Source organism: Saccopteryx bilineata, chromosome 2, assembly GCF_036850765.1.
Source record: "Saccopteryx bilineata isolate mSacBil1 chromosome 2, mSacBil1_pri_phased_curated, whole genome shotgun sequence".
NCBI lineage: Eukaryota > Metazoa > Chordata > Mammalia > Chiroptera > Emballonuridae > Saccopteryx > Saccopteryx bilineata.
Window position 1 is genome coordinate 394,330,350 of NC_089491.1, and position 20,835 is coordinate 394,351,184.

General features: G+C 51.7%; 1 protein-coding gene across 2 annotated transcripts; it reads left to right on the top strand.

Moving 5' to 3' along the window:
- Positions 1-2,549: 2,549 nt before the first annotated feature.
- TNFRSF13B (TNF receptor superfamily member 13B) lies at positions 2,550-20,702 on the top strand. Of its 2 annotated transcripts, none has more exons than XM_066264496.1 (5): positions 2,550-2,639; positions 12,651-12,788; positions 13,327-13,572; positions 15,966-16,151; positions 16,925-20,702. In XM_066264496.1, exons 2-5 carry the CDS (start codon positions 12,668-12,670, stop codon positions 17,197-17,199), a joined length of 828 nt encoding a protein of 275 aa, XP_066120593.1. In that variant the 5' UTR covers positions 2,550-2,639; positions 12,651-12,667; the 3' UTR covers positions 17,200-20,702. The 2 variants fall into 2 exon arrangements, with proteins under 2 accessions (XP_066120593.1, XP_066120594.1); XM_066264497.1 differs by having other exon boundaries at positions 2,596-2,677.
- The last annotated feature ends 133 nt before the right edge of the window (positions 20,703-20,835 follow it).

The following is a 20,835-nucleotide window of genomic DNA, read 5'->3' on the forward strand; positions in this document are numbered from 1 at the left end:
GACCTTAATCCGACTCTGGTCATAACCCTAGGACCCCTGTACTATCTCTCACACCGAAAGACTTTGCCAACCTGATGAATGAAAAGTATTTTTCCGTTGTTGTTTAAGTTGTCTTTTATCTGATCATTGATGACAATGCACTGATTATTTCTTAGGATTACCAACCCGCTGCCTTTCCTCTCTTCTGCCCACTATCATCCACACCGGCCGTTTGCTTTCTCCTCTCTCCAGCCGTGCATCAGATGTCAAACGCTTCCCGAAGAGCCTTTCCTCTTGTTCTGCACCAGCCTGGCTCCTTCCCGCCCCTCAAAGTTGCCTTCCAAAATGCCACAGGTTTTCTGTGACTTCTAAATTTGTGTCACTCCAACCTTCTTGTCCCTGCAGAGGTTTCAGAGAAATTGGAATAACATAAAAATGAAGTGAGAACAGCCTGACCAGGCGGTGGCACAGCGGCTAGAGCGTCAGATTGGGACGCGGAGGACCCAGGTTCGAAACCCCTACCCCTGGTCGGCAAACTGCGGCTCTTTGGCCCCTTGAGTGTGGCTCTTCCACAAAATACCACGTGCGGGCGCTACCTCGATAAGAAATGTACCTACCTATATAGTTTAAGTTGTTTGTTTTTTTTTTAAGAATTTTATTTATTTTTCTGGCAGAGACAAAGTCAGAGAGAGGGACAGGTAGGGACAGACAGACAGGAAGGGAGAGAGATGAGAAGCATCAATTCTTTGTTGCGGCTCCTTAGTTGTTCATTGATTAATCTCTCATATGTGCCTTGACCGGGGGGCTACAGCAAACTGAGTGACCCCTTGCTCAAGCCAGCGACCTTGGACTCAAGATGGTGAGCCTTGCTCAAACCAGATGAGCCTGTGCTCAATCTGGCGACCTTGGGGTCTTGAACCTTTGTTCCTCCACATCCCAGTCCAACACTCTATCCACTGTGCCACCGCCTGGTCAGGCTATAGTTTAAGTTTTAAAAATGTGGCTCTCAAAAGAAATTTCAATCATTGTACTGTTGATATTTGGTTGACTAAGGAGTTTGCCAACCACTGCGCAGGCTTGAGCGTGGGCTCAAACTGATGTCACTCAGTCTCCTGTAGCCCTCCAGTCAGGGCACATATGAGAAAAGCAATCAGTGAACAACGAAGGTGCCGCAACGAAGAATTGATGCTTCTCATCTCTCTCCCTTCCTGTCTGTCTGTCCCTATCTGTCCCTCTTTCTGTCCCTCTCTCTGTCTCTCTGGCTCTGTCACCAAAAAAAAGTGACAATAGTGTAATAAGCATTACAGCACTAATTATCATTCATTGAGAACTTACTACGTGGCAAGAATTTCCTCTAAGAATTTAACTGTTCATTTCATTCTCATAACAACCTGTGAGACAGGTACTGTTGTTATACCCATTCTACAGAAGGAAAAATAGAGGCACAGAGAAGTTAAGCAAATCACCACCAAGGCTTGCTGATGGTAAGAGGCAAAACCAAGATTCAAACCCAGATTGTCCAGCTCTCGTGTCAGATTCTTGAGTGCTTTGATAGCTAGTGGTAAGGACAGGGCCTAGGAAGCACAGAACGGGTACTCAACCTGGCCTAGGGCAGTGAGGGATGGCTTTCTGGAGGAGGTGACACATCAACTGAGCTTGAAGAAGGAACAGGAGATTACCAGGCAATAGAATATGAGAAGGGCCCTGGCCAGTTGGCTCAGTGGATAGAGCGTCAACCAGGCATATGGACCTCCTGGGCTCCATCCCCAGTTAGGGCACGCAGGAGTGACCATCTGCTTTTCTCCCCCTCCCTCTTTTTCTCCGGCAGCCAGTGATTTGTTTGATTTGAGCATTGGCTCCAGGCACCATAGCTCAGGCAGGGATCTCCAAACTTTTTACACAGGGGGCCAGTTCACTGTCCCTCAGACCATTGGAGGGCTGCCAAATACAGTGGTCCTCTCACTGACCACCAATGAAAGAGGTGCCCCTTCCAGAAGTGCAGTGGGGGCTGGATAAATGGCCTCAGGGGGCCGCATTGTGCCCGCGGGCCGTAGTTTGGGGACGCCTGGCTCAGTGGGTCAGAGGGCATCAGCTTCAGGTGCTAAAAATAGCTCAGTTGATAGGAGCATCGGCTCAAGACTGGGGTTGCCCGGTGGATCCCCATCAGGGTGCAAGCAGCAGTTTGTGTCTCTATTTCCCCTCCTCTCACTTGAAAAAGAAAAAAAGGATATGAAAAGTATGAAAAGGTGGTTGAGGAAGAGGAAGAAGCACTTGGAGAAAGAAGAGCTGGCCCGGCCTGGGGCGCGCTCTCCGCCCAGGTGGTGGGCCAGTGCCAGACCTGGGCCACGCCGGCGCCAGGACCTCATCCCAAGGCCAGGCCAGGGGACGCTCTTCCCACCTCAGTGGGCAGCAGAGTGCGGGGGGTGCTCAGCAGACAGCCCCCCATGGGGACTCCCGCAGCGCGGCCCTGAGAGGGACTGCGCAGGTGCGGGGTGGGAACCGCGCTGCTGATTTACATCCCGCGCGGTGGGGGGGAACCCCCAGGAAGTGTGGCCAAGCACTAATCAAATCGAAGGCTAATAATAAACGCCCTGAGTAATGCGTGGCCGGGGTCAGAGCAGAGCAGGCGGTGACTGGAGTGGGAGGCCAGGAGGAGCCGTGTGAGTAGCCGGGGGCGCTGCGTGCGGATTCGGATTCGGTGGGTCTGGGGCGCCTGGCGTCCGCAGCAGGGGGTGGGCTCGGGCGGTGCTGAGGCCTGGAGCCCCCACGGGGCAGAGCCCTGAGTCTGGGGGCTTGAGAGGGCTGCTCCTTGCGTTGCAGGAGAGCTGCGAGGGAGGGTCAGCTACATGGGCAGGAATGGCCTCTGTAACGCCCCACCCCCACCCCAGGTCGGCCCCAGGATTCAGAATCAGATTGATCAGGACATTTTAAAAATATTTTATTTTGAAGTTGACAAGGACGCAAAAGCAGAGAGTTTAACACGCGCTCCTGCAGACATCACTCCACCTCAGCGGTGACCGCTATGGTGGCCAGCTTTAGGACGTCCATGCCCTGCCAGCCCAATAGGATCATTTTAAAGCAGATGTCAAACACTCGATTATTTAATGTGTAGATGCCTCAGGGTTTAGTTCTCAAAACAAAAACTTTTTTTTAGTGAGAGAGAGAGAGACAGACAGACAGACAGAAAGGGAGAGATGAGAAGCATCAACTCAATTGCGTGCACTTTAGTTGTTCATTGACTGCTTCTATATGTGCCTGGACCAGGGGACTCCAGCTGAGCCAGTGACCCCATCCTCAAGCCCACGACCATGGGCTCAAGTCACTGACCCTGGGCTTAAGCTGGTGACCTCAGGGTTTTGAAACCTGGGTCCTCAGCGTTCCAGTCCGATGCTCTATCCACTGCACTACTGCCTGGTCAGGTTTAAAGCAGAAACTCTCTTTTATTTTTAGGTTTTATTTATTGATTTGAGGACAAAGAGAGAGAAAGGTGGGGAGGAGCAGGAAGCATAAACTCATAGCTGCTTCTTTTATGTGCCTTGACCAGGCAAGCTCAGGGTTTTGAACTGGCAACTTCAGTGTTCCAGGTCGATGCTTTATCAACTGCGCCACCACAGGTCAAGCAAAACAAAAACTCTTAAATAAAAAATAAAAACAAAAAACAAAAAACCTATAACCATCCATCATAGCGTGCCCACTTCTGAAACGAATGATTCCTTCATCACCATATGGCCAATGCTCACTTTCCCGATTGTCTTTTCCAGCTCATTTGTTGACACTAAGTTTCAAATATTGCCCTGGCTGGATAACTTAGAGCATTGTCCCAAAGTGCAGAGGTTGCCGGTTCGAGACCCAGTCAGGGCTGCAGGAGCAGCTCAATATTTCTCTCTCTCTCTCTCTCTCTCTCTCTCTCTCTCTCTCTCTCCCTTCCTCTCTCACTGAAATCAATAAATAAAAATTTTAAAAAAAATCCAAACATTCTGAAAGAGTTAGACCAAGTAGGTTCCGGAGGTCGCCCTGGACCAGAAGTCAAGAGACTTGGACCCGGTGAAGCTGAACCAGCCTGGCCGGGAGTCGGCTGTTCTGGCTTCCAGCTGTTCACAAACTAGCTCTGTGACCCGGGGTGGTCCTCTTGACCTCTATGGGCTGTAAAATGAAGAGTCCCCCCAAAACATAAAGGCCTTTGGACCTGCCAGAGGCCCTCTTGAAGGGTCAAAATCAAAGATTCTGAAAAGAGCCTGACCAGGCAGTGGCACAGTGGATAGAGCATCAGACTGGGATGCGGAAGACCCAGGTTTGAGACCCCGAGGTCGCCAGCTTGAGCGCAGGTTCATCTGGTTTGAGCAAAGCTCACCAGCTTGAGCCCAAGGTCGCTGGCTTGAGCAAGGGGTCACTCAGTCTGCTGAAGGCCCGCGGTCAAGGCACATATGAGAAAGCAGTCAATGAACAACTAAAGTGCCACAATGAAAAACTGATGATTGATGCTTCTCATCTCTCTGTTCCTGTCTGTCTGTCCCTATCTATCCCTCTCTCTGACTCTCTCTCTGTCTCTGTAAAAAAAATTAAAAATAAAAAAAAGAGATTCTGAAAAGAGCTGCAGTTAAAACAAAATGAGTTGATGGTTTTTAACCCAGTGTCTTCCAAATTAATTTGATCAAGAGAACTTTCTCAATATGACTCCTGTCAACCAGCCAAGCACCTGCGGAAGCACAGGCAGGAGGCCCCAAGAATTGTTTCTCCTGGTACCATGGTCTCCGCGTGCAGGAGAACCCAGGGGTGAGCCTGGCTCCAGACCCAGGCCTGGCAGGTGTCAATCTTGGGCTGTTCCTACCTCTCTCTGAGGCCGGGTGATGGTTCTAGGATCTTATGTAGGTCCAGGTGGTGGTGGAGTTGGGGGAGCAGGGACGGCACCCTCTGATTGGCTGGGTGTCACGTAGCAATGTGCGTGGGGGAGGCGGGAGTCCGGTTTGCAGGGATGCCTCCTGGGAATGTCTTTCTGACACCGACACAAGTCTATCTGGCGTCCCTGACATTGCTCCGGATCGGCCGGGGTCTGGTGCCTCTGGGAATTTTCTGCAAGAGAACTCCCTGTATTTCTTAGGCAACAAAGTCAAGATGAAGGTTTGTGAACGAAGTTTCCAGTTATCATCGGTGCCTTAACCCCTTCCAGGAAATTCTGTGACTGAGCCCTTATAAGTTGTAGTCATTTAACCCTTACGTCATCTCCTATTCATCACAACTAAAAAGCTACTGTCACTGAAGCCAGATTTCTCACTTTGGGGCTCCCCTATCATTTCCTTATGTATATAACAACACTTATGAATTTACAAATTAGAACTTTTCTTCTTTTTTGCAAAATGAAAGAGAGAGAGATAAGGAAAGGTAAGAAGAAAGGGAAGAAAGGAAGGAAGAGAGGGAAGGAGGGAGGGAGGGAGTGAGGGAGAGAGGGAAGGAGGGGAGAGGGAGGGAGGGAAAGAAAAGGAAAAAGGGAACTGATGAGCCATGCTGTTCTCACAGTACATAGTTTAGTTTTATTTTTATTTTACACTTACTATATCTTGGAGTTCTTTTCATAGCGATATTATAAAGAGCCTTCCCATTCCTTTTTATAGCTGCATAATAGTCCAGTGTATAAGCTTAGTGTAATTTACTCAGTCAATCCCCTATCGATGGACATTTGAGTTACCTCCACTCTTCTGCTATTCCAAATATTTCTACAACGAATTTATCATTTTGCATTTTTGGGTGAATCCCACTGTATTAATGGGTAAACACATCAGTAATTTTGACCAATGCTGTCAAGTTGCCCTTCATGAGGGTCACTCTTATTTCCTCCCCCCCCCCCAGTCATGAGAGTGTCATGTCCCTCGTGACCTCAACTAGGAGAACTGATTTTCTGTGATGGTTTCTGACCTGGTCACTTTGTGTGTTTTAAAAACCCTTTTCCCTAAGTTTTGAAAGCAAAAGTCAGGATTTCTATTCCCCCACCCCCAGGACACCTCCTGTCCCTTTAATTCTTTGTAAATAGAGGATATCGCAAGCAGAGGAGGGAGTGAATACAACTCAGTTATTGCCTGACTGGCGGTGGCGCAGTGGATAGAGCATCAACCTGGGACGCTGAGGACCCAGGTTCGAAACCCCGAGGTCACCGCCTTGAGCACAGGCTCACCAGCTTGAGTGAGGGGCTACCAGCTTGAGTGTGGGGACACTGACACGCTCCCTTGGCTGCTGGCTTGGAGCCCAAAGGTTACTAGCTTGAAGCCCAAGGTTGCTGGCTTGAGCAAGGGGCCACTGGCTCAGCTGGAGCCTCCGGTCAAGGTATGTACAATACAAAAGGCAACGAATGAACAACTAAAACAAACAAACCAAAAAAACTGTCAAATATTATCCTAGCCCGGCTGCTTTTGTTTTTCATTCTACACGTCTTTACTGAGGACAGCTATGTATAAGGCACTGGGCTGTTCAGGACCTGCTCTGTACCTGGTGTTGTGGAAGACACTGGATTCAGAGAGGAGTGACACAGTAGAGGCAGGCAGAGTGGCTACACCCTCCAGCGGCGTTACAGACGAGAAGGTGGAGGGCGCTCAGGCCACATGACCCTACAGGAAGGCACCCGGGAGGCAGCTCAGGGGAGAGGCGAGGGACGAGGCCGCTATGGGGACAGCTGTCCGGGAGTCTTTGATGCTTGAGCTATAAGCTGCGGTTCTAGGAGCAGTTCCCAGGTCTGGAGGGCCGATTCGATGTAAGAAAAATGATTATAAATAATCTGTTATATTTTATACCACTTCTACCAGAATAATCGCTACCATTTGGCAATCATGTCTTTGGCCAGTGACCTGCTTGTCACGTGCATGTCTTTGAGAACACATTCTCTGCAAAGGAGAGTTGACACTCCCCACTTCACGGGCCTTTCCCCGGGGGGTTTGGTGGTGACTCAGCTGTGCCGTCCCCACTGCAGACACGGTGGCACTCACGTACATTCTGTCACTGAGCTGTGACAAATCCACTTTCAAAATAAGCTAGCAGGAGGTGAAAATGACAATGCGTAGAAAACTGAGAAAGTGACCTGACTTGTTCTCCGAGGACCCAATTTAGTTCTGACTTGAGATTCGGTGTGGGGCTGGCTCACCCCCCCTGAGACGGACTCTCTGGGAGTCAGTTGTGGGTGAGAGTCGGGGGCTGGCAGTTAGGTCTCCGAGCTATTTTCAATATTTAAAAAAAAGCCTGCTGAGAAACCACATACAACGCTGAAGCAGAAAGCCACCCTTTTCTCTTCCTTCTCCTCCCTCTTCTCCGTGAACAAAAGCAAGGTTGTAGCTGGCCGCTGTTGACCCTCCCACGTCTCCCAGGTTTCGGGCCGTGGTCCCTCCGGGGCGCCCACCCCATCTCTTCAGGGAAAGCCCCCTCCTGCCCGCCCACACGGTGTTTGCTAAAAGATTGGATGGGAAATTCCTCCTGTCTGAAGCTTCTGTGTCTTTTCTTTTCAAGGCACACTGAGAGTTTCTTGGCAAAACTGTAAAGAGCAAGAAGGAGGAGCCTGCCCTTTCATCATCGGTTCCTTCTCACGGGGACAATAAGCACCCATTTCCCCGGAGACAGAGAGGGAGTTGGCCTAAGCCCTTGTGGCCCTGCCACTTTCTTCCCCCGACGCTGGCCCAGGCCCAGGCCCAGGCCAGCACAGTCCCTCGGCCTTCAGGGAGGGCGGTGTCGACAAATGCAGCGGCTCAGGAGTGGCCCCGTTCCCATGCTCGCTGCCACGGGAGGCAAAGCCTCCTTTCCGGGTCATTAACTTTTGACAGTTTTAATACAATGTGCCTCGGGGAAGGCCTTTCTGTATTAAGATAATTCGGTATTCTGCTTCTTAAATGTGAGGATCCAGCTCTTTCCACAGGTCCGGGAAGTTCTTGTCTGTCATTCGTCTGAATGAACAGGCTCCGTGTTTCCTTCCCCCTCTCTTCTCCTTTCCCTATACTCACCATTCTCACCTTGTTCCTCCCGACGGGGTCGGAGAGACTGCTCACAGACACGAGGGGATGTTTCAAAGTGAATGTGAAGCTATAAAATACCCCCCAATGTTTGTGAGCAGTACAGTTTCCATAGAGTTCTTTTATATATATATATACACACACACATAATATATTCCTATCTTTGATATCACCAATTCTCCCTTCCATCTGGCCAGCTCTATTTCCTAAGCTTGCTAATTTCTTCTTTTTTTTTAAATTGAGTTCTTCAGCTCCATAATTTATTTATTTATTTATTTTATTTTAGGTTTCAGTCTCTTCGGTAAAGTATCTCTTTTTTGTTGATGTTATTTCTGAGTTTGTTAAATTGCCGATCTGTGTTTGCTTGTATCTTGTTGAGGTTCTTTTTCAGAACTGCAATCTTGAATTCTCTGTCATTTAAATCAGTGGTCCCCAACCTTTTGTGGGCCACGAACCGGTTTAATGTCAGAAAATATTTTCACAGACCGGCCTTTAGGGTGGGACGGATAAATGTATCACGTGACCAAGACAAGCGTCAAGAGTGAGTCTTAGACAGATGTAACAGAGGGAATCTGGTCATTTTTTAAAAATAAAACATCATGGCCCTGGCCGGTTGGCTCAGTGGTAGAGTGTCGGCCTGGCGTACAGAAGCCCCGGGTTCGATTCCCGGCCAGGGCACACAGGAGAAGCGCCCATCTGCTTCTCTACCCCTCCCCCTCTCCTTCTTCTCTGTCTCTCTCTTTGCCTCCCACAGCCAGGGCTTCATGGGAGCAAAGTTGGCCCGGGCGCTGAGGATGGCTCTGTGGCCTCTGCCTCAGGCACTAGAATGGCTCTGGTTGCAACAGAGCAACGCCCCGGATGGGCAGAGCATCACCCCCTGGTGGGCATGCCAGGTGGATCCCTGTCGGGCGCATGCAGGAGTCTGTCTGCCTCCCTATTTCCAACTTCAGAAAAATAAAAATAAATAATAAATAAAAATAAAACATTGTTCAGACTTAAATATAAATAAAACAGAAATAATGTAAGTTATTTATTCTTTCTCTGTGGACCGGTACCAAATGGCCCACGGACCAGTACCGGTCCGCAGCCTGGAGATTGGGAACCACTGATTTAAATCACATATTTTCACGTCTTTAAATTTATTTTCTGGAGGTTTTAAATTTTCTTTCTGAACTGCCTGTCACTGTGCATACCATGCTATTTGATGGATTCTTTCCCTGCCGAGCCATTTATAGGAATATCTGTTCCTTAAAAAAAAAAAGAGTGGCACTAATCTATTTTAGTAGGTTAAGGAGACGAGGTCTTTCTATTGCTTTCAGTAGGAGGCACTGAAGCACAGATTTTAGTTCCCCTTGCTTTGCTCTGGCTTCTCAGATCCTGGGGGAGGGGGGGCATGCCTGGTGTTCGCTGGGGAGTGATCTTCTCTGTGACCCGGTCACACCTTTGCCTTGGGCTGCCTCCTCCATGGGGAAATGTGGTGGGTGCCCATGAAATCCCAGCATTGTCCCAGGCAACAGGACCCTGCCAGCAGCACTGGGCTCAGCCGTGACAAGTGAGGGCAGGGTGGGCTGGGGGAGGTTGGCACCTGTGTTAGTGGCTTTGTTCTCCTCGCAGTAACATCAGCTGCCAGGCCTCGGCCACCTCCCCTCTGTGCCTCCACCGTCTCGGGGGTTAGCTGCAGTGTGCACCTGCTGGTCAGGGAGGAATGCTCCCCTCTCTCCAGTTCTCAGGGCTGCGAGGGTGTGCTCTGTAACCCAGCACTCACTGCTACAGCTTGGGGCCCTCTGCTGGCCCTGGGAGGGTGAGGGGAGGCGGCCAGGCTTCGTGGCTCTGTCTGCCTGGCGGTGACGGGCACCAGATGACCATGGGCACACCTCTGTGCTGCCTCTCTGCCCCAGTCACTGGGTCCAGCTGCAGTGCGAGCAGACCGCTGGGCAGGGATTCCCCCTCTCCCTCCCCACTCCTCAGGGTTTCAGAGAGTGCTGGCCACAACCTGACACCTCCCATCTCCTGAGACCCACAGTGAGCTCCTGGTGCATTCCTCACAATAGTTCCTGCTCCTCTCCCTTCCCACCTCCGCTGCTCACTCTGACTTACCCACCTGCAGAGGTTGCAATATGCGGATTGCTCAGAAGTGTTTGTGTGGTGAGCAGGGAATCCTTTGTTGAATTGTAGCTGTTCAACTTGTAACTTCAAGAGAAGAGGCCAGGGGGCCCCATATGGCGCCATGTCCCTGATGTCACACCTCACCGCCCTTTCTTGTGCTTACTCAGTGACTTGTCATACACCCTTTTGATTCCCTTTCCCTCTCCTTTTCTGCATTTTTAAGTTATTTGTTAGCGGTTACCTTGGGGGTTACAATTAACATCTTAAATTTATGACCACCTTGTCTGAAAACTACTAACTTAGTTTGAGTGGTTGACAAACATTCTGTCCCTATGTCTCTGTTCCTTCTGATTCTATTGCTATTGTCACAGATGGTCTCTTTTATACATTTTTATGTCCAGCAGCATACATTTATAACCACTGTATGCACTGGCCCACTCTGTCATAAAGGAAGAAAGGGGGAGTGAGAACCACACAGAAAGTATACTACTACCAGTTTTTACATTTATCTACCTAGTTACCTTTACCCACGTTCCTTACTCCTTGGTACAGCTTCAAGTTAGGGTCCAGTGCGATTTCAGTTCAGCACGGAAGACTCCCTTGAAGCACTTCTTGCAGGGCAGGTCACTGGTAATGAACTCCCTCAGATTTTGGATATCTGGAAATGTCTTCATTTCTCCATGTTTAAAACCTTTTTTTGTGTGTGTGTGTGGCCGAGACAGGGAGAGTCAGAGAGAGGGACAGACAGACAGGAAGAGAGAGAGATGAGAAACATCGATTCTTCGTTGCGGTTTCTTAGTTGTTCATTGATTGATTTCTCATATGTGCCTTGACCCAGGGAGCTACAGCAGACCGGGTGACCCCTTGCTCGAGCCAGTGACCTTGGGCTCAAACTGTTGAGCCTTGCTCAAACCAGATGAGCTCACGCTCAAGCTGGAGACCTTGGGGGTCTCAAACCTGGGTCTTCCGCATCCCAGCCCGATGCTCTATCCACTGTGCCACCACCTGGTCAGGCTAAAACCATTTTTACCAGAGAAAACAATTCCTTTTTATTTTTCTTTTAGGACTTGAAATATATTATCCCATTGCTTGCTGGCCTCAGTGAGTTCTGATGAAAAATCAGCTGTTAACTTTATTAAGAATCCTCTTTTACTGATCTGTGGTGGCGCAGTGGATAAAGCGTCAACCTGGAAACACTGAGGTTGCCGGTTCAAAACCCTGGCTTGCCTGGTCAAGGAACATATGGGAGTTGATGCTTCCTGCTCCTCCCCCTTCTCTCTCTCTTTCTCTCTCTCTCCCCCCCTAAAATGAATAAATAAGTAAAAATTAAAAGAATCCCCTTTTACCTAACAAGTTGCTGCTTTCACAGTTTTTCTTATGTCTTTTGGGTTTTGACAATTTTTTTTTTTCATTTTTCTGAAGCTGGAAACAGGGAGAGACAGTCAGACAGACTCCCGCATGCGCCCGACCGGGATCCACCCAGCACGCCCACCATGGGGCGACGCTCTGCCCACCAGGGGGCGATGCTCTGCCCATCCTGGGCGTCGCCATGTTGCGACCAGAGCCACTCTAGCGCCTGAGGCAGAGGCCACAGAGCCATCCCCAGCGCCCGGGCCATCTTTGCTCCAGTGGAGCCTCGGCTGCGGGAGGGGAAGAGAGAGACAGAGAGGAAAGTGCGGCGGAGGGGTGGAGAAGCAAATGGGCGCTTCTCCTGTGTGCCCTGGCCGGAAATCGAACCCGGGTCCTCCGCACGCTAGGGTTTTGACAATTTTATTGTGAAGTGTCTCCGTGTGGGTCTCCGAGTGTAACCTGGCTGGAGCTCACTGAGCGTCTTACACACGTATATGCATGACTTTCTTAAGATTTGGAAAGTTTCTGTCTCATAACTTAGTAATAAAGAAAAAAACGCAGGGAAACTGTCATTGACTGAGTGCTTGCTGTTTGCCAGGTACTGGCTAGGTCTGCTGGTCTGTTTATTTATTGTTTATTTATTTAATGAGCACCTGCTGTGTCCCAGGCACCATTTAGGTTCTCAGGACCCAGCAATGAACAACAGTAACAACAAATGAGACAGAATCCTGCATGATGCTCACAGTTACTGGGGGAGACAGTATCTAACAATCACACCTGAGGGAAGCGGGCTCTGAAGGACATATTGGTGTGCAGAAGAAGGTGTGTCTCCTTGTCCAGGTGGGAGAGTCAGAAAGGCTTCCCTGAGGAAATGAAGTTGAAACAGAGACCTAAAGGATGAGGAGGAAATAACCGGCCAACGAAGGACAGTTTATATAAAATGGAACTGCATGTGCAAAGGTCCTGTGGTAGGAAGAGGCATAGCACGTTAAAGAGGGCAGAGAACACTGTCAGGCAGGGCACAGCTGATGCAGGGGAGGGGGCCTCAGGCATTTTTATAGACCAGGAAATTCAGGCTCAGGGAAGTGAGCCTTCAGTCCCCCAACCACTGCACCTGGGGTCGGAAGCCAGTTCTGTCAGCTCACCAAGAGAGTGGAAACATGAACAGGAGAGCCCGCCTGGGTTCCAGCCTCCGGTCGGGTACCAGCTGCCCTCATGCTCTCTGCCTCTCAGCTCCACAGGGCCCGCAGATGGGGGTGACCATGGAGCCGTGCCCTGAGGAGCAATACTGGGACCCCCTGGTGAAGGTCTGCCTCTCCTGCAAATCCATCTGCAGCCATCAGATCCCCCGTTCCTGTACAGCCTTCTGCAGTGAGTTGTGGGCCTGAGGCCAGCGGGTGCCTGGACCTCCCCTCCTCTACCCAGTGGTCCCTCTGCCCGCACTGCATCAGGTGCCTGAGGAGGGGCTGGTGGAAGGAGATGTTCAGTGTGACATCCCTTGACCCTCCCTCACTCCACTCTGGCCACACTGGAGTTTCTTGAACATGCTGTGTTCTTTCCTGCCTCGGGCATATTGGAAAAGGACTAAGATCACCATGGAATTGCTTTTGGAAAATTAGATTGTGGGGTTTTATTAAATTGACTTTAGAGAGACAGAGAGAGAAGGGAGAGAGAGAAGTGTTCATCTGTTGTTCCACTTAGTTGTATATTCATTGGTCGCTCGCGTATGTGCCCTGACCGGGAATCAAACCCACAGCTTTGGTGCTTCAGGACGACGCTCCAACCAACTGAGCTAACTGGCCAGGACAGATTGTAATTTTTTATTTTTATCTTTGATGCCCTTTGAGGCCAGACCCGCAGTTCCTACAGGTCTCTGTCGCCTAGTCGGGCCCTCGTTTCTGTCTCCCAGAGTCACTCAGTTGCCGCAAGGAGCGAGGCCTGTACTACGACCAGCTCCTGAGGGACTGCGTCAGCTGTGCCTCCGTCTGTGGACGTCACCCCAGGCCGTGCACGCACTTCTGTGAGAACAATCCCAGGAGCAGAGGGAGCCTGCACCCGGAGCTCCGGAGACAGAAGGTCGGGAAGTCTGAAACCAGACCGGGCGACTTGGGCCGGTACCAGGGAGCAGAGCACAGAGGCCTGGAGGCAGGGCCAGGTGAGCCACCTGCATGGTTTCTGAGTGGGCGCAAGGCCAGGCCCCGGGACTGAATCAGGACGGTCTTCAAAGGGGGGACTCCAGAGTCCACACACACGGAGGTCAGCACAGGGTGAAAAAGAGAAAATGGGCAAATCACCCGGAAGTTTGCAGGCAAGGAGGAGGAAGACTTGACCACTGAGATGCTTTTCTCGATTTTTTTTTAATTTTTTTATTCATTTTAGAGAGGAGAGAGAAAGGGAGAGACACAGAGAGGGAGAGAGAGAGGAGAGAGACAGAGAGGGAGAGAGAAAGGGAGAGACACAGAGAGGGAGAGAGAGAGGAGAGAGAGACAGAGAGGGAGAGAGAAAGGGAGAGAGACAGAGAGGGAGAGAGAGAGGAGAGAGAGACAGAGAGGGAGAGAGAAAGGGAGAGACACAGAGAGGGAGAGAGAGAGGAGAGAGAGACAGAGAGGGAGAGAGAAAGGGAGAGACACAGAGAGGGAGAGAGAGAGGAGAGAGAGACAGAGAGGGAGAGAGAAAGGGAGAGACACAGAGAGGGAGAGAGAGAGGAGAGAGAGACAGAGAGGGAGAGAGAAAGGGAGAGACACAGAGAGGGAGAGAGAGAGGAGAGAGAGACAGAGAGGGAGAGAGAAAGGGAGAGAGACAGAGAGGGAGAGAGAGAGGAGAGAGAGACAGAGAGGGAGAGAGAAAGGGAGAGACAGAGAGGGAGAGAGAGAGGAGAGAGAGACAGAGAGGGAGAGAGAAAGGGAGAGACACAGAGAGGGAGAGAGAGAGGAGAGAGAGACAGAGAGGGAGAGAGAAAGGGAGAGACAGAGAGAGAGAGAGGAGAGAGAGACAGAGAGGGAGAGAGAAAGGGAGAGACACAGAGAGGGAGAGAGAGAGGAGAGAGAGACAGAGAGGGAGAGAGAAAGGGAGAGAGACAGAGAGGGAGATAGAGGGGAGAGAGAGACAGAGAGGGAGAGAGAAAGGGAGAGATACAGAGAGGGAGAGAGAGAGGAGAGAGAGACAGAGAGGGAGAGAGAAAGGGAGAGAGAGAGGGAGAGAGAGGGGAGAGAGAGACAGAGAGGGAGAGAGAAAGGGAGAGAGACAGAGAGGGAGAGAGAGAGGAGAGAGAGAGAGAAGGGGGGAGGAGCTGGAAGCATCAACTCCCATATGTGCCTTGACCAGGCAAGCCCAGGGCTTCGAACCGGCGACCTCAGCATTTCCAGGTCGACGCTTTACCCACTGCGCCACCACAGGTCAGGCCGCTTTTCTCGATTTAAACATTTTCGATTACTGTTGTACAGCGTGATTACAGGCAGGGGCGGGGTTCAGCCAGACGGCACCATGCTGGCAGAACTGATACCTAATTTTTTGTTGAGTTCAGAGAACCGGTTGTGAAAATGGCACCTGTCATCAGGGCTCTCTCTAAGGTGGCCACTTGGGCAGTTGCCCAATTTGGAAATCACACATTGACATTCTTGACTCTTTTTTAACGTTCATCTGCACAGCAGCGTGTTCTAAGCACCCGTAGTCATGTTCGTTCCAGCCATGGGTGAAAAAAATTTGGTCGCTTGTAATATTATTCATTTTATAAAACTCATTATACCTTTGATGAAATACTACATTTCTTTTTATTTTAATGAGAGAAGGGGAGGCAGAGACAACTCCCACATGCACCCCGACTGAGATCCACCCAGCAAGCCCACCAGGTGCTCTGCCTAACTGTGGCCCTTGCTTCACTGCGACCAGAGCCATTTTTTAGCGCCTGAAGCGTAGGCCACGGAGCCATCCTCAGCGCCCAGGCCAGCTTTGCTCCAATGGAGCCTTGGCTGTGGGAGGGGAAGAGAGAGACAGAGAGGAAGGAGAGGGGGAGGGGGGGAGAAGCAGATGGGCGCTTCTCCTGTGTGCCCTGGCCAGGAATCGAACCCGGGACTTCCACACACTGGGCCGATGCTCTACTGCTGAGCCAGCCAGCCAGGGCCGAAATTTTAATTCCCTTGCGTTTGTTACTTCAGTAAACAAACATATAATGTAAAGAGAAAAAGTGCCAACCAATCAGGGGGTGATAAGCTGTCAATGGAAATAGCTTATATAACAGTTTTATTGACTTTTTTGTCAGATATTTAAATTTTTTTCATTAATATTTCAAAACTCTCTTATAGCGATCTAGTATTGTCTATCTCTTTTATTGTTCTTATTTAAGTATTAAATACATGAACTATCTTCCAGAATATCAATTTTTTATACTTAAAACGGTCATTAGGGCAGAGAACCAGTTCTTAAGTTTTTTGAATCCCACCAATGGCCCGGGGTGGGGTGGGGTGTGCTGGTGTGAAAGTGGGGGACACTTCAGAGAAGGATCCTGCGTAGGGACCCTCCTGAACTCAGGGCCTCACCACTATCCTGCAGCCCCTCCGGGCCTGAAGCTGAGCACTGACCAGCGGGCCCTGGTCTACAGCACACTGGGCCTCTGCCTTGGAGCGGTCATCTGCTGCTGCCTCCTGGCCGTGGCCTGCTTCCTGAAGAGGAGGGAGGACCTGTCCTTCTGCCAGCCCGCCACAGGGCTACGCCGGACCCGAGCCACGTCTCCCAACGGTGAGCATGAGAAGGGGCTGTCACCTCCCGCCGCCTGTGGGACAAGCTGCCAGCCGCCCGTGTGTCCTGGCCCTGTCCCTGCTTCTGAATGGAGAGCGGTTGGCCAGTTCTTTCTGGGAGAAGTCTGAGGAAAACCCCTGCGGTCTTGGTCCTGTGTAGGTTCAAGCACAGGCAAGAGGAGAGGCACCTGAGGGCGCAGGGGGAGGGGAGGCCCATCGGGGTGGCAGGGCCCGGAGGGCTTCCCAGGATGCGGGGCAGAACCGGGACGAGGCCTATCGGGTTTCCCAGGATGCGGGGCAGAACCGGGAAGAGGCCCATCGGGTTGGCGGGGCCGGGACGGTTTCCCAGGACGCGGGGCGGAACCGGGAGGAGGCCCATCGGGGTGGCAGAACCGGGAGGGTTTCCCAGGACGCGGGGCGGAACCGGGAGGAGGCCCATCGGGGTGGCAGAACCGGGAGGGTTTCCCAAGACGCGGGGCAGAACCGGGAGGAGGCCCATCAGGTTGGCAGAACCGGGAGGGTTTCCCAGGACACGGGGCGGAACCGGGACGAGGCCCATCGGGTTGGCAGGGCCGGGAGAGTTTCCCAGGAAGCGGGGCGGAACCGGGAGGCGGTGCCCCATGAGGTGTGGGCGGAGTCGGCCAGGGTGCAGAGGTGGGTGGAGGTGGGCCCTGGGGGGTTTGCATTCTCCCCATCCAGCCAGCTACCTCCTGGGGGCAGGTCCGAGGGGCAGGGGCTGGGGCCGAGGCCGACACCCTCTCCCCTCCCACACAGATGACAGGACGGAAGCCGGGCGCACAGTGGGCAGGCCGCAGGAGGGCAGGCCACAGGAGCGGGCGGAGACCTGCAGCTCCTGCTTCTCCAAGTGCAGGGTGCCCACCCAGGAGAGCGCTGGTGACCCTGGGCCCTCCGTCCCCGCGCACAGTGGGAGGTGTGAGTGCCCCGGCCCTACCGAGACCAGATGGCCCTGTGGGCCCAGCGCGGGGCTCCTTGATGGCAGCCTCCAGACAGCGTGCACCCCCGCCCAGGACGGGGGCCCGGCCGCGTGACACGGGAGGGGGTGATGGGAGGGACGAGCAGAGAGAGAAGAGCTGGTGAGGGAGAGACGGGGGAAGAGAGATGTCCCAGCAAAGTGGGGGAAGACGTGCTGGGGAACCCTTCACTGCCCGAGTCCCAGGCCTCCACTGTGGGCACCATCATCTCAGCACAAGTGCAGTACAGCCGCTGTGCTTTCCGGATGCAGTCCCCAGGGGCTCTTCCACAGAAATAAAACCTTGCAGGGCTGCTGGCTTTATCACTCGTTGAGGTCGTGCCTTCCTCTGTGACGATTCTGAAAGGTCCCACCTCTCCAGCTGCCTCCCTGGGCTCAAGACTGTCACACGCAGCCGCATCCTCTGGTGTCCTGGGACCTGCATGCTGACTGACCACTAGGCTCCAGAGAGAGCTGGCTGACCCGTGGGGTTGGAAGCCTGGGTGCACTGGGGCTCGGCCAAGAGGGAAAGCTAAGGAGCCCTGCAGGACAGTGACAGTGACACAGGAAGTCCTGTGACTGCACCCTGCCACTGACAAGGCCTGCCCCAGGGAGCCTGCCCCGGGTGCCAGCCTCTCACCCCCTGCTCCCCTCTTTGGCTGCTAGTATAAGAAAGGGGAGACCCAGGCAATTTTCAGAATAAAATGTAGCTTTATTATGACACAGAAAAGACTACAAGCCATTAAGGGGAAGATTCAGACAGTTTCTCAAAACAACAAGTAGAAGAGAGGTATAAACATCTCTTATTGATAATTAAATCCACAGCACGATCACGGGAACCTTTTTCTCACCATATTTGTTTTAGTTATAATAGCCACTTCAATTGTCAAAAAAGAAAAAAAAAAAAAAAAGAGGCAATTTTACACAAGGAGAAGCACACACACCGAGCCACACCGCAGAAGGTCGGCACACACGGGGCAGGGCTCCTCCAGGACGGGCAGTCGGGCCGCGTGGGCCACTCGGTATCAGGCCGCCCACTCGCTGGCCCTGACCCGGCCACCACACTGGCCACCCCGCTCAGAACTCACTTCAGACACCTCAAGAGGGACGTCCCCCGTCTCACCGTGAAGCGCAGAGGCGACAGCGATGTTTCAGAAACGCAGGGGTTTAAATGCGCCGGCGGGCGGAGGGGTCCCCTCACAGCTCCTCAGTGGTCAGACACACTCAGTAATGACAGAAACACCTACATACGGGTAGTTGTTAGAAAACAAAACACATTTTCCTGAACTTAATAGCTGGATTGGGAGCTTAAAAATACAAACAATTATAAAAGGAAATTCCCGAACCTACTCAGTTCCTAACAAGGTAAATAAACTCAGAGGAGTGCGTCCCAGCACGGACCCCTGCAGGGAGTGCGGGCAGACCCCGTGGTGGCAGCACCCCAGGGTCTCCCAGGGCAGGGTTTTCTCAGCAGCAGACAGACAAGTGCTCAGAACGCCAAACCAAAGAGAATCAGGAGAACTCATCCGGACGTGGAAGCTGAAGGTCACGTCCACAGAAGACAAGCACAGCCCCACTGTATCCCTCGCCCTCACGTCTGTGGAACAGCCGAGCCTCTGAACACCGCGAAGACAGGCAGGGGTGTGGGGGAGGTGGCCAGACCACAGGTCATCCTCCAGGAACCCCAAGGCCAGTCCATCTGCTCTGTCCCCTCTGTGCCTAGAACCCCCCAGTAAAACGAGGAGGACACAAGGGCAGCAGCAACGGCAGGAACAGATGTCCCAGCTCAGAACTCTGGAGACTGGCTTCCCTCACCTCTCTCTCATTAAATTTGTTCATTATTTTATTTATTTGTTTTTGTATTTTTCCAAAGTTAGAAGCCAGAGGCAGTCAGACAGACTCCCACATGCGCCCGACCGGGATCCACCCGGCACGCCCACCAGGGGGCGATGCTCTGCCCATCTGGGGCATTGCTCTGTTGCATCCAGGGCCATTCTAGCACCTGAGGCAGAGGCCATAGAGCCATCCTCAGCACCTGGGCCAACTTTGCTCCAATGGAGCCTCGGCTGCGGGAGGGGAAGAGAGAGACAGAGAGGAAGGAGAGGAGGAGGGTGGAGAAGCAGGTGGGCACTTCTACTGTGTGCTCTGGCTGGGAATTGAACCTGGGACTCCCACACACCAGGCCGATGCTCTACCACTGAGCCAACCGGCCAGGGCCTCAGATTTATTCATTATTGTAAGACAGGACCTCGCCCCAAAGGAAACTGTCACACACACACACTCACACACTTCTAAATATCTGCACCCATCCATACCTCTCTGGAAACACTTGCTATTTTAAAACATGCTTTAACACCTGCGTTCCATAAACACAGAAGAGAATGAACTGACAGCCTATAAAACGACCACTAGGAATTGCGCCGTGTGTGATGAACCTGCAATCAGACGGCTGCCTGACTGTTCTAGGATCTTCTACACTGTATAGGACTCCCCAGCTCCTGGTGCGACTAGCCCCCCCAACACGAACAGCCTGCCTCTGTGTGGCCTGTCAGCCAAAAGTATTTCACACATTTTTAAACAGCAAAGGACAATTTCATGATGTGAAAACTGTATTAAGTTCACATCTCAGTATCCCTTCAGTTTCACTGTAACACAGCCATGCTCATCTGTGTACACAAATTATCAATGGCAGGAGACCCGCAAAGCCTAACACGTTTGCTGACCCTGAACTAGACGACGTGACCCTCCTCTAGGAATGAAGATGCCACAGCCCAGAAGCAGACAAGCCATTTGTTTTACAATTTTTCCTCCCTGTTGGGCAATTACGTTGTAAAATTTGTGTTATCTGGTCAGGCTCACTTTGATTATTAAAGATGGTGCTACCCACGTGAATGGCCATCACCTGGGTGATAATATTAATTACCTTCCTGCTTGGGAAAGGGCTTGGTTATGCTAATGTGTGCTGGAGGAAGGGCCTCACACCCAAGGGTTTTAAAAGGTGGAGTTCGGAGGCCATTTTGGAGGAGACCACATGTTCCAGGGAAGAGGCCACATGGCTGCAGAGGAGGGAGGTGGCCAAAGTGGAGGCAGCAGAGGGGACCGAGTGAGGCCTTTGATTTGAGGAAAAATCAGGAAGAACGGGTTTTGGTGCCCGTGTGTTTGTTTCTACTCGTTGGCCAGTACGAGTCTAGAATAAAGGAAAATGGCCCTCCAGCGACTGGCTCTGTTGCTTCATTGCCGTCTGTCTGAATGAAATGCGGACCTGCACGGGCAGGCGGCTGTGATGGTGGCCGCGGCTACCGGCTCTACACTCCCCTACCTCTCTGGGTTGTAATTTCTCAGAAATGAGCAAAAAACCGTAGCTGGGGTTTGGACAGAAAGACGCATGCAGGATACCGCACAAGGACAGGGAGCTCCTGATCAGCCCTTTTCCACAGTTTTAATCACAAAGTCACTTTTCCTGCCACAACTGCCGCCACAATGAATGCAAAGCAGTCTCCACGGGAAACACCAGCTGTGTAATCCCCTCCCAAACTTTCCTAACTTTGATTAAAAGCACTGAAAAAAAAAACAAAAAAAAAACCCACCAGCTGCCAAGCCTGCTAAGCAGTGACAGGGACAGCTGTAAGACAGGCAGCCAGGATGAGGAGGAGGAAGGGAAACAATGAAACCATCAACAAATGCTTCATTTAGTCAAAAGCGTAACATGACAGAC

Excerpts from the sequence above, each read along its gene's own strand:
- TNFRSF13B (XM_066264496.1), top strand. The coding sequence starts at position 12,668 with ATGGGGGTGACCATGGAGCCGTGCCCTGAGGAGCAATACTGGGACCCC. Across the intron at positions 12,789-13,326 it reads TTCCTGTACAGCCTTCTGCA|AGTCACTCAGTTGCCGCAAG; the intron begins GTGAGTTGTGGG and ends TCTGTCTCCCAG. Across the intron at positions 16,152-16,924 it reads CCGAGCCACGTCTCCCAACG|ATGACAGGACGGAAGCCGGG; the intron begins GTGAGCATGAGA and ends CCTCCCACACAG.